Below are 18018 nucleotides of genomic sequence, written 5' to 3' on the forward strand. Positions count from 1 at the left end.
TCCGAGAAAGGTCCACGTAGTCGCTTCCCCCATGCGACGCAGTGGCCATGCATAATGTCACCAGGAGCATATCTTTAAATGGGAAAATGACAGCTCATTAAGGGTGTAACATGAGGGCTCACCTCCTTTGAAGCCCACTCGCAGACTCTTCAGAGGTGTGGAGCGCTGATAGGGGCCCCTCTACACGGCTCTTCAAAGGGTGATGACATGTCAGGAATTGAAAATAAAAAGGCTACGGCTGAAGTACAGAAGGGGTGCGGGTCATTCTCTGTGAAGTGGACATTTTCAGAAGTTTTCAAGTGCTTTCAACTTGCCCCCATGGCATGTGTGGTAAGTGTGACTTGCATGTGAGGAGTTTTTAAAAAAAAAGAAAAGAAAGAAGAAGAGACCTGCTGATTTGCCGGTACACACTTATGAATAAAACATGCAAAGCCACAGCATTCACATCATTTTAATCACTTTTGGGCTTTGATTTTGCTTCCCCTCCTCTCACTCCACCGTGCCTTTGATGACAAGATGCAATAGGTGTGAAATCCGCCACTGGATGGCGCACGAGTATTTTTATTTGAGCTAAGGTGGTGAGCGCGCTGTCCGTGGAAGTCTCAAATTAGGAACATGTATGTGTCAGTGCACTGCATGTCCCCCCCCCCCCCCCCCCCGGATTGCAGCGTGAACATCTCTAAGCGCGTAAACGACAAGACATAAGGGCGAGTGTTCACTGCCCTCGCAGCCCCCGCCGACCCACACACCCAGAGTGATCTCACAACACTGGACTAATGAATGCGTAAACAAGAACCCCCCTCCTTAGTCCACGCATGTGCTGTTTATTGCAAGGGGATTGGTCTTCAAATGAAATCCGTGGCAGCAGGGCATCACACAGCAAAATGGGCGTGAGTTGTCCCTCGAAAGGGAGCCCAGAGACTCAGACTCCTGCTTTTTAGCATCACTGATCTGAGCGCTCAGTTCACTTCACAGTCGGCGCGAGGCAGAGCGAGCGGGATGGAGAGCGCACCGCAGGTGGGTCGTGTTTTGCCTTTTGTTTTATATTTGTCGAGCAGAAATACTCACAAAGTGCTTGTTTCACAGCGGGGTAATTCATACTGGCAGGTGGTTCTCATTTTTTCTTTTTTCTTTTTTAAATATAGAAATTGGTATAACACTGCAGAACGTCCAGAAACAGTGGGATCAAGCACCGATTGTGGATTGTTAGCAGTGGCAGGCGAACAGAAATACTGTGCGAATTTTGCTTTTCACCGATCCGCTGTTTTCTTTCATTTTGATCGCGTAAAAGTCATTTTTACGCACAGGGAACGCGTCGATTAGTGACTTCCTCCTTCGATTTTTATTCACTACCTCTGTCTCATATTGACTCACTGACCCCCCTCCCACCCTCTCCATCTCATTTCATCAGGATCTGTAATCACAGCCGCCTGAACGTCCTCCCAAAATCAACTTAGGCGACCAGGAGGGAGGAGAGTGGCAGCCTTGGGAAGGACCTGAGCGCTCTCGCGCGCGCTCGTGTGTGTCAGAAGGTGTTCGGAAGAGTGAGAGAGCGTCTCACACATACACACACACACACACACACACACACGCACAGAGAGAAACCGAGGGAGAGGGGGGAAGGAAGAGAGAGAGAGAGAGAGAGGGAGAGAGAGAGAGAGAGAAGAGGAGGAGGAGAAAGTGGAGAGAGAGAGAGAGAGAGAGAGAGAGAGAGAGAGAGAGAGAGAGAGAGAGAGAGGAGAAAGTCCGGACCAGGTGATCGAGTCCTAACAAACCTCCAAGGGGCTGACGGGTCTGTGCGAACGGGAGCAGCGATCCGACCATGGTGCCCGCGCGCTGCCCGGGACCTGCCATGCTGGCTCTGACATTCCTCATGGGATGCGGCGTGGCTTTCAGCCTCGGCCAGAACGACACGGAGCCCATCGTGCTGGAAGGGAAGTGTCTGGTGGTGTGCGACTCCAACCCGTCGTCGGACGGTGGCGTCACCTCGTCACTGGGCATATCGGTCCGCTCCGCCGGGGCAAAGGTGGCTTTCTCCGCTGTGCGCGGCACCAACCACGAGCCGTCGGAGATGAGCAACACGTCCATGACCATCTACTTTGACCAGGTCAGGTACTCGCGTTGACTCAATCCACACAGTCAGGAGAAAAGTGACACATAAAGAGATTATTGTTTTCCCTTCACAGTCACAGCATAGTAACCTGAATGTGTATTTATGTGAATGTGAAAGCCATTTTTAACCGACTGTATCCATGTGTGTGTTCTGACTAATCTCTAACCTTAAAACACACAATGGCGAAGCGCTGCCGCGTATCGCCGTGCGTAATTGGCACGGTGTGTGGATGCGCTGCCAAAACGGATAATCGCTCATTCAGGATTATTATCACATATGCGACGGAGGCCTGGCCTCAACTGACATGTCTGTTGTTTCGCCTTAAAAAAGAAAAGAAAAGAGAAGAAAAGAAAGGAAGAAAAATCTGCGATAATTCAACAAATTCCTCGCCATTGAGAGTGTTTGGACAGCTGCCCGACACGCGCAATCCGAGCAAGAGAAGCGCCCCAAATGCCACGACTGAAGTTCAGACGCATGAAGAACCGTGATTGATAAGCCCCCCTCGATGCACGCTGTAATCACCGAGCATGGCAGATGCGAACGGCAGATTAGTTAAACACAACTGTTGTGTTAATCGTAGCATGCAAATTAGCCAGAGGGGAGGGTAGTGGTGGCGGGAAAGGCTGATTCTCGTCGTCTAACCCCCAATGTTTTTTCATTTTATTTCTACTTTTGCTTTTGGTCACAGGTTTTAGTGAATATCGGCAACCACTTCGATCTGAAGGCGAGTGTTTTCCAGGCACCGCGGAGGGGGATTTATAGCTTCAGCTTTCACGTGGTGAAGGTCTACAACAGACAAACTATACAGGTGAGGAGCAAGATACGTGCGTGTAGGACGCACACACACACACACACACACACACACACACACACACACACACACACACACACAACTGGTGAGATTCAAGGGGTGATCCTCTCTCGTGCAGGTGAACCTGATGCAGAACGACTATCCTGTTATATCGGCGTTCGCCGGTGACCAGGACGTGACGAGAGAGGCGGCCAGCAACGGGGTTCTCCTGATGGTGGAGCGGGAGGACCGGGTCTATCTCAAGCTGGAGCGCGGCACTTTAATGGGCGGATGGAAGTACTCCACCTTCTCAGGCTTTCTGGTGTTTCCTCTATAATTCTGACGCGCGACGGTGGAGCGCCGCAGCGGAACTGTCTCCTCGTGTCGGAGGAAGGAAAGAAGAGGAAGGGGCAGGAGTAGAAGAAAGAAGAAGACGAAAATGAGAAAAAAGAAAAAAAAAATCCAAAAACACGTCATTTTATTTTTAACTTTAAACAAACTGTCAGCCAAGGAAGCCGACGAATATCTGTATACCCAACACTCGACCACTATCTAGTCAAATACGAACGTTTCCTTGGAGTTTTCATATATACCAAAACCCATCAGTCAACTTTTACGCAACATGGATGATTTAAACGTGTTGATCGACCGGCGTGCGCTTGTCCAGTATGTGGATTTGTTCTTTTTTTTTTCTTTTTTTTTTTTCTTGGAAAAAAAACAAAACTTTTTTCTTTTTTTCCTTTTTGCCAATAGACATAAAAACCGGTGCACGGGAGCAGACAAGTGTGGCGGGAAGAACTGATGACCTGGACAGGCCTGTAGTGTGTTATGTGCTGCTTTATGTTTGTACAGCCTTAAAGAATATCGCTTCCGACCCGGTGAGATAGGCTGATGTGGAATTATGGACACCAGAGAAGAATTGTTTTCACGCCAGAGGCATTTTTTTTTTTTTTTTGCACGAGTGGAAGTTTTTACTTTATGTTTCTTTGTGCTGTCAATGGTGTTTGCGTTTGGATGCTGAACATACTAAAAATAAGCCAAATGTAGGCCGCCGAGGAGTTTATTAAAAGAGAGAGACAGAGGGGGGGAAAAAATAAGGCGACATATTTGAGCCACCCGGAGACGACTTAGAGACCTTTTATTTCAGAGATTTTTCCTTTATTTAAAAAAAAAAAAAAAAAAAAACCGACAGAGAAGCATAGCTATATAATTTATAAAAGTACATATTCACATTGTGTGTTCGACATTTCGGAATCTTCGTAGCTTTTGACTGATTTAATGTTCAGTGACGTTGCTCACCAAATGTACATTGTGGAAATAATAGAGGAATCCCTATATGTCCCGCTTAATAAAAATATATTGTATTGTACTTTAGGCTGAGAGCATTTATCGCTTGTTTACTGACACTATACACTGCATTTAACGAGAGCAGGCGGGATTTGACGTTTGATTAAAAAAAAAGAAAAAGGAATTTTTTGCGATTTGGAACGGGGGCTGAAACGTCAGGCCGCTTCTCAGCAGGAGCTGTCCCTGGTGCTGAAATATGCAGCCGGCCTCTTCGCAGCACTTGTCACACGAGGGCAAATACGTGACGGCGTGAAGTCAGAAATATACTTGACGACATCGGGAAGATTAACGTTTTAAAAATGTCGCGTCTTTTTTTTCTTTTTTTTTTTTGGTTTGGCAGGTGCGCTCATGGTGTTATTATTTAAAGCGGGGACCTAGTTTGGAGCGCGACGCAGCGCCGGCGCGTCTCTACCGGGCTCTCGCGGCTGCGGGAGAGCAAGGCACAGACGACTTAAGAGGGGGCGATGTCTGCGGTTGCTTGCAGCTTCTCGGGTGTGTGTTTCTCTCGCTGATCGCCGCTTGTTGTTGTTTTTTGTGTGTCTTTTTGTTTTAATTCGTGGGACGCTGCCTAAAATATTAGAAGTGTTTATTCGCCTTAACTGTGACACCACCGCAACCCCCCCCCCCCTGCTGTCTGCGCGCTCGTGCGCGCGCGCGCACACACACACTCACGCACACTCTCTCTCTCATGTCTCCCTCTCTCTCCCTCTCCCTCCCTCCCTCTCTCTCTCTCTCTCTCTCTCTCTCTCTCTCTCTCTCTCACACACACACACACACACACACACACAATATTCATGCCTGATCCTCACGTAAAACGAAAGGAATATTTTTATGGTTTCTCTAAATCTATTTTTTTTTTTTTTAGATATTGTAGAACTTGACAATGACAAGCTGTCAGGCAAATATGATGTCTTTTGCAGATTCCTCTTCATTGACGTTTGACTTATCACAGCAGGAAGTGGATTTCACTTTAGGGAATCGGATGCTAAACACGATGAACTTTTGCTGGATAACTGAAGGATCCAGATGGAGACTGTGACTGTGGATCGACTGGGATGTGGAAGAGAACAAAATTAAAAACACGACTGCAGCTCACAGAGAGAGAGGGGGAGAGAGAGAGAGACACCACTTGGACAACTTGTAGTTGCGCCCAAGTTGCCAGCGAGTTTGCCAGCGAGTGTGCTGAGATTGATTAATTGATTTCTCTGCATGTGGGAGGTCAAAGGGCAGGCTGTGCTAGCTCATTCTCCGGCAGTGAAGAAGCTGATTTGTCTTCCCCCTGCACCTTGTCTGTGCTGCGAACTCCTGTCACCAACATTGTGAAACACGGAACACACTTTTTGTGTGAAGCTGCACGAGCCTGGCAGGGCCACGCAAACATGCTTTGCGAAAAGAGATGAGAGGAGAATTGGGATGAGCAAGATCACTGCCGAACACAAGGGATGGCATCGAATGATGCTACGCGTGGAGAAAAGAGAACATCGGGACTGTGAGCGGCACTCCTTGTTATCGTAGAAGAGCCAAGACTGAACTGGGGTTTGCAAATGTTGTGCAAACATGGTACGATTTGGCGTTTTCATGCCAAGAGACTTCTTGAATGACACAGGAAATCGAAATCACTTGAGCACTTTGGCAGTCTAAGCAAAAATATTGTTCTGTAGAGAGAACGTGAAATGTGTTACTGGGAAGAAAAATCTTTAACTGCTGCTTATTTATGCGGAAGGACCCCAGGGGTGTGTTGGAGTCATTCAATCGTGATGATAATAATAATAATGATAATAATAAAAGATCCCTGCTTGTTGACACACATTCAATGACACCGTGTTCAACAACCCGAGGAAATAAGAAAACTAACATTTTGTCCATTGGTAGCATGCAGCAGTTGTTGTGTTCTGGAAGAAGCAAAAAAAGATCTGCACGTTTCCCTGATCACATTATACACGTTGGCACGTGGGAACCTGAGTTTGATGGCTTGTTTGCTTGCTTTAAGAAAAAAAAAAAAAAAAAAAGGAACATCAAGCAACATACCTTCATCTTGCATGTGACAGAACACAACAGCTGAGAACAAAGACAGAGAGCCTGCTGATGCCAGCAGTAGGACTGCACAAAGCGGCGGAATCTGCCAGAAAAATCACAGTGATTTGGACAGAGGAGTAGATTGGCCTATAAAGTGCTAATTGTGCCCATACTGGAATGAAGTGCGTTCCCAACCGATTCCCTCAGACAATTAAGATGGCCGTCAAACACATACCGTGTGTGTGTGCAGGAAGTGCCGGGAGGAAAAAAAGCAAAAAACAAAACAAAAACGGAGACAAAAGCCCTGGATGGCGAAGTTCTGACGGTGGGATTGCCGTCAGGTGATAGATATTTGTCGACGCCTTTGATACAGGGAGACTTTTTAGCCGCTTCAGAAGGACACTTGCGACCAAACGAAGGCGCATCAGCGATTGACAAAGCCTGCTTTTATCGCCGTAATTGCTATTTTTTTTTTTTTTTTTTTTTTTGCCATCCTCCCTTTTTTTTAAGCCACGTCAAGCTGTAAACAATTCACACCCCCTACAGTACAATCTATGCTCAAACAATGGTGCCGTTTACGCACAGATGGCGTTTCACTGTGCTTTGCTGGCTACGTGCAGATAATTACGAAACCTGCAACCGCCGTGAAAAAGAGCCCGCAAGAATTTTTTTTCCCCCTTTACTTGATTTTTATTTTAAGTGTTATTTGTCCTCTGGTTTCTCTGAAGGTGTTGTTTTAATGGTGCAGACCCCTTTGAGGAGTGGTCCTTTAATGTACCTGGCTGTAGGACACGGCACATGCGGCAAGATCATAAGGCAGCTGCGCCGTGGGCCCCTCGCAGCAGGAAGGTTGCAGCAGCGCTCTCAGCAATGGCGCCTAAATTATGCATGTCAGCTCCGGGAGCTCACTCTGTTGTGAGCCAGTCATTCATTAAGGTGCATTTATTCTCATTTGATTCCGTTTCATTTCTCTTTGTAAGCGTTACGCAAATCGAGCGCGCCCGCTACTCGAGTCGTCGCTTTGAGGAGAAATTACAACCTCAAAATGAACCAAGTGGAATTTTTGGGAGACGCCTAAAGGTGCGTCTTCTCCCCGCCGTTGTTGTTGAAAACCATTTTTGGCGAGCGGAAATCAAACTTGCTGCCGATTTGAAAGCCGTCCTCTGTAGATCAAGACGGCTTTGGCTTTTCATTTCAGCTCCACTCGTCTCCAAACGGGTAATTAGGCCGCACCGTCGCATCTTCAGAGAGCCGTTTTGTTCGGTTTTCAGTGGCGATGAGAGTTACTCGGCGCAGCCTCGCCCTCTCTTAGCCCCCCCGCCCCCTTTCATAAGAAGAGAAGAAGGGAAAAAAAAAAACGTTGACGAAGCAAAATTAATTTATGAATTTATGATCTGTGCAAACATGGACGCCGCCACCCCCCCTCGCTTCCTCTTTGTGTTTTAGGAATCCGTGAAATTTATTTAGTCCTCCTGGGTGTCCTTGCGCTTCTGTTGGAAAACTGAGTCGTGATATGTCTCTCGGTCTCTCTTGATTGATGCTGATGCCCTCAAAGCGAGGACGTTTCTCGGCTGCCTTTCAGCGAGCGTCCACTCTGACATAATGATCCAGTTTTGTCATTTGTTATTTTCACGATTCATTCGGCACACCTGGCCTCGATCGTGATCGTTCACATCCAGCTTTAAACTGAGCTCAGATATAAAAAAGACAAAAAACATCTCAAACTGCTGATTTGAGTATCATTTCTGGGGTTTTTTTTCACACAAAAGCAGAAACAAACCAGCTTTTTATCATCAAACATCCACTTGTGTTATTTTATTCATTGGACATTTGGTGAACTCACCTACAGTCTTTGTGTCTCTTTTTGCGAAAACATTTACTTCCTCATCCGGAGACTGACGGTCCAGAAAACATGTTGATAGTGTTGGATTCAGTCCAGGATCTAGTAAAAGATCTGGAACGTTGAGTGAAGAAAGCACTAAATAAATAAATGAATAAAAGCAGCTATTTTCCAACAGGCGTTTCACAAGTCCGCCGGCGTCCACCAGAGTGTTTGGGTTCAGACGCATCCCGAAGCTCTCCGCCTCTTGCTTATTGCTGTTTTCAACTCAGAAGCAATGTGCAGACGTGGAATGTGTCTTCCTTACAGACACACACAGAGACAAAAAGGAAGGAGTCCCCAAACAAGATTCAACCTCTTCTTTTGATTAGAGCTGAACCTAATTCGTCTGCATGCATAATGCGTGAAGATTTGAAAAAAAAGAAAAAAAAAAGAAGAAAAGCAGAAAAGAAAAGAAAACGTCCCAGAAAAGATGTTTCTCACCACGGACTCATTTCCTCACAGAACCGGGCCCCTGATATAAGCTAAAATTGCCTTATTTGCGACTGTGGGGGCCGAATCAGCCTTTTTTTTCCTTCCCTGTGCTATTATTCAAGTTGCTCTCAGGCAATCAATCCTGCAGGCACTTCCTCTGGGCTCGGAAATGGCACGGCGGGGGGCAATGTGATGTGTCTAATGTGTCTCGGAGCCAAAATAATAAAAAAGGGGGAGGAAGTTGAATGTCAAAATTGTATCGCCACTTCTATCCGTCTGGTGGGGGAAGGGGGGCCTGTTCATACTTCTCTGTGAAACATCCCTTTCATAGGCTATATTCCAAAAGCAGCAGGGCTAATTTAGCGGGCCGCGGTAATGGCGCCGTTTGTCGACGACGAAGTGAGGAGAGGCTGCCTGCATAATACATAAAAACCACCTGTGCCTGACGGAGGACTTTAGTCAGACTCTTTGCATTTGTTCTCACCGGCGTTCTTTTTTTTTCTTCCCTTCAAATGTTTGCGCTCCTAAATGTGAAACTTCACCAGGTTTTACACGCGTTAAGGAGTCCTCCACCACGGAGTTCGAACCCCACCTGGGGGCGGGGGAGGGGCGCGCGGCAGCGAGCGCTCTGTGGTGACCCGCCTCATTTGCACATGAATGGAGCGACGCTGATGCAAGCGCAAGAGGAATCCACCGGCAGGGGAAAAAAAAAACAAAAAAAAACACGCGGCTGGTGGCTTGTTAATAATGCATTTGTTTGCCAAACAAATAAATAGAGCCGTAACGCAGACAAACATCAGTCACCGAGAGGCGCCTCGGCGAGGAGGCGCATCCCTCCCACCCCCCCCCCCCGAAGAGAGAGAAAGAGCCGGAGAGGAGGAGGAGGAGGAGGGAGCGACGGAAGAAGACGGCGAAAGTCTGTTTATTCCGCTCGGCTCGCAATATCCATACTGCTGAAACACGCAATTCCCCCGCCGAGGAAACGCGGCCTCGTCCGAGACCCGCCCCTGAGCCGAGGCTCGTATGAGCAGGGCCTCCTTGATGTGGCGCCGACCAATACATCATCCGACTCGGGGAGAAGGGAGATGGGGGGGGCATCCCGCACTGGGGCATCCCCGCCGCCGCCGCCGCCGCCACCATCTAACCGCTTTAACGACATTCATTAGAACGGAGGGGCGAAGCTGCGGCGGGATGAGAAAACGCACGCGCGCGCTCGCGGGGAGATTGCGACGCTTTGAAAACGGCGCAGAGGAGCGCACGCTACAAAGTCTCTTTCTCTGTGTGTGTGCGTGCAGAAAGACAAATGCGCGCACTGCCGCAACAGCAGCAGCAGCATATTAGTTTCCAGGTGCGGCCGTGGATCGTGGTCATGGGGATTTTTAGAGGGAGCCGGACCACAGTGGCGTCGATAAGGTGAGATTTCCAGCCGTCGCTCAGAAACCAGAAGTTGGCTGTGGTCGGAAAGCAATTTGCAGCACGTGTACGGAGACTTTTTGCAAACAGATTGGACAAGGGGTCCGACTTTGACTTACAGGCGTGGCGTGCGAGCGAGTTGAGTGAGTGAGCTTTTCTTTTTGCCTATTTTCCTCAGATTTTCCTCAAACAAGCAGGTCCTTGTAGCAATTAAGCAGAGCCTGCTGTTGAGTTCGGATTCCATTAAAAAAATAAAAAAATAAAACAGACAGATAACACAGCAAAAATAGAATCTTTTGATACCCCACCCCTATTCCAATGAAGCCGGCACACGCTGCCAACACAAGTCTTGCCACCAGATTGCTTTTTTTCCTTCGTTCCTCCAGTCCAATGGTAGGAATCCGCACGGCCGAGGGATAACTCTGCATGCCTCCATTAGACTTTGCACTCCTTTGAGCTATTTCAGGGTTTGAAGGTTGGCGAGGGCCTCGCGTATGCTTAAGTAAAAACGTACAGAGATTGGAAGCAGGCTTCCTGCCATCAGTTGATCCGTCACCGTAGCAGCATGCAGAGCGTCCACAGCACTTCCGTAGTTATCGCAGGTGCGGGCTGTGTCACGTCAATACTTCACTTCACATTACTTTCAAAGAGGTAAAAGCTGGCAGTTGGAACGCGACCTTGACCAAAAGTCTCCACTTTGAATACCCCAAAGTGCTGCGATAACAGACAATGTGAGGCTACATAAAGACACAGCTGCGGTTAATGACCGATCTGGAACGCGAGAACAGTTCAGGCGAATCTTACTAGCCACCCCCGAGTTTTCCCCTCTGACAGAGTTAAGGCGGACCTCTATCTTGTTATAATACTGATAACAATCTGATCTGAAGCAAGTGACGTGCGAGTCCTGAGTAAACCGTTTAACCGTGTTACGAGCTTGCTGGCTAATCCCTGCTACCGCTAGCTGGTAAACTAACTGCCGAGAAGAGACAACTTGCCGTATTTTGTATAAATGCATCAAGTCGGTGGCTGTATTACCCCGGAGCTCGTATACGTTTCTAAAGGACTCAATGACTCAAATTGTACTAAAACAGATTATCTTGGGTTTTAAGAAAAATAACACAGAATGAAGTAAATTACTTCCTCACGGTTGTTTGTGCAGCGTGTACCTTCCACTCTGACCCATTTTAACTGTGATGGCTCCCAAGGTTGTATGAAAAAAACACTTATTTTATAGCGATAAAAATCAAAAACCAAACTCGGATTGGGCGGAAGAAACAATATTTGCAAAAAACGACGAGGGTTTTGTGAAGCACTGGGAACAGCACGTTGATGGAATCGTCCACGGCTAGAACGAGTGAGACACCTGATTCAGAGCTGTTTTTGTTTGTTTTTTTTTGTCTTTTTTTGCAGCAGCAGCTGCAGTTTACTGAAGAATCGGCCGCAGCTAAAACAATCAGCTCAGCGACTCCCAGCGCTGCCTCTCATCATTGGGCCTCACTAGCCGTCCACTTCAGCCTAATGTAACCGTGGCGGCGCTGGAACAAGAGGCCCTCATGCGTAGAACCTTGATCCAAACAGAGGCTTCATTATTTTTTTTTCTGTTCTTTTTCTCTGTTTTTGTTTTTGCGGAAAGGAGAGGCCGTTTTTTTTTTTTTGTTTGTTTGTTTGTTTTTGCACCCTCACTATGTTCACAATGAGCTATTTTGCTGTTTTACTGTTGGCGGCAGCGTGTTGACGGGACCGAGACAAGCTGTCAAAACCCTCTGGGTTCTCATAACACGATCGCTTTTTATTGGCACGTTTCCCCCTCTGATGCTCGACTCAAAGGCGTTGTAAGTAACTGGGGAAATAGGAGGGATTTAAAGACCCCCACCACCACCGCCATCCAACCGTCCTGATCAATAACATATTTTAAGGGGCCAGAAATAAACATTTACTATCACATACAATATAAAAGACCGGCGTCGTTTGCGGGCCGGACTTGGGATTCACGTCACCTTGCCGGAGCCTTTTAAACATTCCGATATCGACAGAAATGGCGGCGAATCGGATCAATGCCTTGGCGGCGAAGGAAATAAAAGCGCGTCAAGCTCATCTCATCATAAACATACGGGGCGGAGAGGGATCGAATTGAGCCCGTGTTCATCCGAGTTACTTCGTCGCCTCAGGCATCCCGGGGACCTTGAGGAGCGCTACAGGCACGTTTAGGGGCAAGGGAAGGAAAAAAACAGAAGAAGAAAAAAAACGGGGAGGGGAAGGAGAGGTGAAATCAGTCCATGCCGAGGTCCGCCGCAGAAGACGGTAAAAATTCAACTCGCTGTCAATAACTGCCTGCCCCGCTCGCACACTAAAAGCACAGGGAGGGAATATTAAGGCGAGCGAAGGTTGTTTCGCTGTTTTGAGCTTTTACTTCCGACCCGCCACCGCTCAGCGCACAGACTGCACTGAGCCACCGCCCTCGTGAAATGCAACGGTTTCCTGTGTACACGAGCACCAGGCCACCGTGACGTCCCGCTGGGCGGAGACGCATCTCGACGTCTCTCGCAATCCCCATCAGCTGGGCTCGTGGGTAAAAGCTCAAACGTGGCAGGTGAGATCCATCCATGCCAACAACCTGGCGGCTCCGCAAATAGCAGAGAACATCCTGTTAATAAGCTGTGTGCCACATTTATGTTTCTTCATTCATTTATTTTTGATACCAAGGTTCCTGTTGTCAGCTGGCAGGAAACTGATTGACGACGATGACGATGCATCTGCCAGCAAAGAGTTACGGAAATACATTCATCAGCGGAACGCTGGATTTGGTGTGAAGGTCAAATGATGCACAAAATCACTGTTTTCACCCACTATTCAATGACTCTGGAACTCAGCCCTTTGTGATGTTACAAGGGATGCTGAGAGCACCAGGCAGGTGTTCATTCCTTTCCCTCCCTCTCAAGCCAAGTATTTATTTTTGCAGGGGCTTCTAAACCAGTGGTTCTCGAACTTTCTCTGTCACGCCCCACCTTCGAGGAAGAACATTTTTCATGCTAGAAGCCCCAAATGTGACGTGGCTGTGTCTTAAGGGATCCTGATGAACCTGCAAGTGGCCCCATGTCTCTAGGACAAAATTGACTTTTGACTCCATAGACTTGCATGGCATTAGGGTTAGCGATAAGGCTGGAATTAGGGTTAGGGTTAGGGTTACTGCTGGAATTAGGGTTAGGGTTTCGGGGTTCCTCTTTAACACAAGCCTTATGTGAGTATTTACTGATTCATATCCTCTCCGATCTCTTGGGTCCAAAGTCGCTGATTTATCTTTTAGATGGGTGAGCCTGTTTTTTCCCGGATACGTGATGTTTGTGTTCTTGATTTGTGGCCGCAACCTCGTGTACCTGACCCTGTTATCTGGTCAAAGGAATGTCTACAGTAGGACACAGCGAGAGGTGACCATTTGATTCTACGGTCAGGAGTAACAGAGGGGTAAAACAAATGTTCAAGGGAAGACGACACCAATGAAATTAGTATAAAAGAAGACACTGCCACAACAACATATAACAGGTGATCTCAGACGAAAAAAATCCAAAGTTGGTAACTGGTGAGATAAACTATCGGCTGCCGAGAGCAGCTTACAGCTATCGCTCAGTTCTCACCACGACGAGTCCCAGTCAGTCGGTCTCTATCTCGCCTATCAGTATGACCTTTTCTCATTAAGAGCTGAAAAATTAACTGTCACACTTGTTTTACACCGTCACAGACAGAAATAGCCCGAGCTGACAGTTCGCTCACATATAAACGGAGGAAACGGTTTCATAAGTGACAAGCAACTCTTTTGAGGAGCGACTTTTATATTTATTTATTTTTACAGGTTACACTGTGTGGTCATAACACGTCTGCGCGAGCTGTGACAGACTAATCTCCCACGTTTCCAGGTGGACTGGTGCGTTTTCGGCAACCCCGCCATGCCGGAGAGAATATTTATCTTAATCTACTGGATCAGCTCCACGTATCCTTCATGTGAGGAGCCAACGGAAACCAGGTGGGCAGTGGCAATCTGTGACACCCAAGAGCCTCAGTTCCGTTTTTGGTTCTGTTTTTGATGCTCGAATGTCATCCAAACTGCGGCTAACAGGCTAATCTTATTAGCAAGTGCAAGGCTCACAGTGGCCTCCTCATTTCTTTGTCTTCTTGGGTATTTCAGGGTTGGGTTTTTGCTCACAGCTAAGCGAAAATTGACAGGAAATGCTTCAGTTCAGGACTTCACTGATCAAGACAGAAAATAATGGGAATGATAAAGAAACAAGGCGCAAGAAGTCAGAAGTAAGCGACAATAGGCAGCATTTTGAGAACAGAATTTTACAATTTGACAGCAGACTGTTTTTTCTCCCACCCCCTGACCAAAGCCGGCAGTTTGGGGAGATCCATGTTCGGCGTGGTCGCTGGCATGGCAATGAGCTTCTGTTGCCAGAGGCGGCAACGCTATCGGCTGGAGCATGCAGAACGATATCAGGCGCCCCGACGCTTCGAGCCATGTTCGCCAAATCAAAGCACACACGCACGCACGCGCTCAGAAGGCCCTGCCGCGCCGGCACGCGGCAAAATCACACTCTCACAGGGTGAGAGGTCGCCGCCGTGTCTCTTTCCGTCCAGGAAATTAAAGTCTGGAAACCTTGGGGGGGCTCCAAGACGCGAAAAAACAAGAGGAAGAGGCTCCCCACGAAGACAATTCAGCGGTTGAATCTAATCAGCACGTCCGCTTGAATATTCAGCGAAAGACTTAACTCGGAATTATTTAAGAGCATTTAGAATTACATGACAGCGGAGCAGCAGAGTGCTTGGGAAAGGCGTCCTGCTCTGATGCTAGCGTCTGGTTTGCGCTGAGATTCGCCCAATCAAAGTCCCTCCCCATCCATCCACTCTGCCCCACTTCTTGAATAGTCCCCCATCTGGTTTGACAGTCTGCCTTGATGGAAATCACTGGATTTTTTTTTTTGTCCCCCCCCCACCCCCCCGCTTTCTCTGTCTCTGTTTCTCCTTTTCTTTCCCCCCACACACACGTCTCATCTCCACTCACGGCTCTTGCGGATTTCACTTGAAGTTTTTTACCCGCCATCGCAGCTCAGACGCCTCAGATGAAAATTTGGGCATGATCACAGGCTGCCTCGTGTCGCCACCGCTGTCTCACGGTGCTTGCCTGCACCTGTGGGAATACGGCCTTGTGCAATCAGAGCCGGCGAGTTTTTGAACGCTAAGATTTGCACAGTGGCGCTTTTTAATCAGATTTTACTCTTGCAAATCGGAAAAATCCTTTTATTTGCCCTGCGCAGCTACAGGTCAGTGTTGCACTCTCGTTATCTTGCCGCACCTGTAATGTTGGGTCGTGTCGTCTATGCTTCGCTATATGCGCTCACCTTTGTTGACTTGATTTGTTCCGAAAAGATTTTTTTTTTTAAATGAGCATAATTATTTTTTGTAATACGAGTCTGCAACCTGTCGGTGGACTTACAAAAATAATTAAAACTCTCTCTCTCTCACTATATATATATATATTTAGTTACTTTAGGATGTAGTGTGCTGAAACAGTCCCTTTGTGATGCAAATATTTTGTTTTTGCAGGAGGTTGTAAACAGAGGGCTAAATATGTTGTTGTCTCATATCTACAGTTTTTTTTTTTGTTAATTTATGATGCACAGAGGGAAGTCCTGGATTAAAAAAAAAAACATTTAAAGTGTGTTATAATAGGTGTAATATAGGGCTTTTTTTTTTTTTTTTTTTTTAAAAAGCTGATCCTCCCCAATTCTACTGGATTCATTGCAGAATCAGCCAGATTAACATCGGCAGGCGGAGAAAAGCAGCAAATAAATAAATAAAAAGATTAAACTAGCGTATAGAGAGCGTACTAGAGAGTATACAGCATATATATATATATATATGTATATATATATATATATATATATATATATATATAGATATATACTTTTATTTATTTATTTATTTTGCCGAACAACACTGCATACCTCTTGGATGTGGAAAGAGTAAACAGAGTTGAGAGAGTCAGCGGGAAAACAAGCCCCTCCCTCGCCTCTCTCCGTGGAATAACTGCGAGTGCCGTCACAAGCCCCGTCTCTGTCAACAACTGCCAATGCACCTTCAGACGGTAAACCGTGATCAACATGGAGAGACTCTACCCTGGCAGAGCGCCGAGGAAGAAGAAGAAGAAGAAGAAGAAGAAGAAGAAGAAGAAGAAGAAGAAGAAGAGGAAGAAGAAGAAAAAGAAACAGCGGTGTCCCCCCCCCCTTTTCTTTCCTTTCTTCACACCGAGGCATTGTGGATGTTCTTTTGTGTCCTGCTTTCCTCCTCCCGCCTCTTCTGTGGCAAACTTTTGGAGTGTTTTCTCTCTCTCTTTTTTTTTTGTAATGCAAGGTGTTGTGCTTTTTCTACTCCCCGAGTGAATTTTCAACCCCGAACACTTTGTCTATGTGTCTGTCCTCCTCCCCCCTCCGGCATCTCCTCCCATCCCGACATCTAATTTCAGAATTCATCCAAAAAAGGATTCGAGACGAGCTCCTCTTCCACCTTTCTGTGTTTCCATAACGTGCATGGGTAAGGGAGGCTGTGACTGCGGAAAGCAGCCGGGACTATGAAGAGGGCTTTGCAATTTACAGTATGCATAACTGCCGTTTAATAGGACGCAAAGACTCAGAAATGTCTTTCCTGCAGGATGTTTCCGAGGAGCGTCGAACAAAAAGGAACGCCGCACTTCCTGCAGTGACGCGTGACCCCAGAGCGATCGGCCTGTTCTGTCCCGAGTTAAGCCCCCCTCTGATTCTCAGAACAGTGATAGTTAGCGGTGGGCACAAACAAGCCACAGAAGGACAGACAAGAGAATAAAAGAAGAAGAAGAAGAAGAAGAAGAAGAAAGCAGGATGTCTCGGTCTCACTACGATCCACATGCTCGCCCTGCACGTCCTCCGCCGCCGCCGCCGCCGCCGTCTCGGGTGATCCAGCGTTTATTTATTATTGCCGTCGCGATTATTTTATTTTAATATTTCACAATTTAATCATGCGCGCCGGCGAAGGAAGAAGCTCCTCGCGGCCACCTCCCGGTGCCCCGAGGCTGCTCCTCCGCTTTTATCTTGCACCGCACTTCCTCCGCTGCGCGGCGTGGTGGCAGCTCCCGACGCCGCGGCTGGCTGCGGTTTCTGCACAACCAACAACCACCTCCACCCCCCCCACCCCCCCAATAAATTAAAGCAGAATATTAAAAAGCATTCGAGCTGGCTTCCAAGAGACCTTAAAATAATTCTAAAGTTAAAACTGCAGACAGGAGGAAGTGCTCGGGGTGTGATTGTGTGTGTGTGTGTGTGTGTGTGTTTGTGGGATGGTTTGGGGAGGGTTTGGGGGAGGGGGGGGGGGGACTGCACACCGCAACTCCAGTTCTGAAGCCAACCTGCATTGTCTCATTGCGGTCAGCCTCAACACAACAAGACCAAAGACTCTCACAGTTTCCGAGCGCTGCCAAGTTTTGCCTCGCCTCGAAAAAAAAACCCAAAACCCAAAACCAACTCCTTCAATTGGCTGCTTCCCAGACTTCCCCTTTGAGGCAGATCCAAAGAGTCGAGGGGCTAAAAGTGGAGTTTTTTGGGGTAAAGCTAGCAGATTAGCGCCACGGTGTGCAAGTCACGGAGCGACTGAGAAGTTGACTGACTGCGCGTGACGGCGTTTCCGCGGGAACGAGAGCGCTTGAGCGCCTGGTGAACAGCAGAATGTTCATGTTTACCGTCCGCCTCGACGGGACGGCGACAGCAGTGCGAGTGCCCGTCTTTCCCGCGGAAATTTGCCCGCAGCGCGTCTCCGATTGCTCCGCTCTTAAAACACAGTGATTACACAGAACTTGCGACTGCTGAGCAAGGACTTTCTTCTTCTTCTTCTTCTTCTTCTTCTTCTTCTTCTTCTGCTATTTTTCCTCAAAGATCCCCCGCTGTCAATGAAGACCGTGCGAGTAGCAGCTTGCCTTCAGTTAGAAGGCTAGCTGAGGCGCTAGCT

At 47.6% G+C, this 18018-nt stretch overlaps 1 protein-coding gene across 1 annotated transcript; it reads left to right on the forward strand.

Moving 5' to 3' along the window:
- The first annotated feature begins 722 nt into the window (after nt 1–722).
- On the forward strand, nt 723–4272 carry cbln2b (cerebellin 2b precursor). Its single transcript, XM_076050479.1, has 4 exons — nt 723–1017; nt 1412–2107; nt 2802–2921; nt 3043–4272. The coding sequence occupies exons 2-4, from the start codon at nt 1823–1825 to the stop codon at nt 3238–3240; spliced, it is 603 nt and encodes a 200-aa protein (XP_075906594.1). The 5' UTR covers nt 723–1017; nt 1412–1822; the 3' UTR covers nt 3241–4272.
- Nucleotides 4273–18018: the final 13746 nt, after the last annotated feature.

Source organism: Nelusetta ayraudi, unplaced genomic scaffold, assembly GCF_046127955.1.
Source record: "Nelusetta ayraudi isolate G7.1 ecotype Tasmania unplaced genomic scaffold, CSIRO-AGI_Nayr_v1 ptg000127l, whole genome shotgun sequence".
In the NCBI taxonomy this organism is placed as follows: Eukaryota; Metazoa; Chordata; class Actinopteri; order Tetraodontiformes; family Monacanthidae; genus Nelusetta; species Nelusetta ayraudi.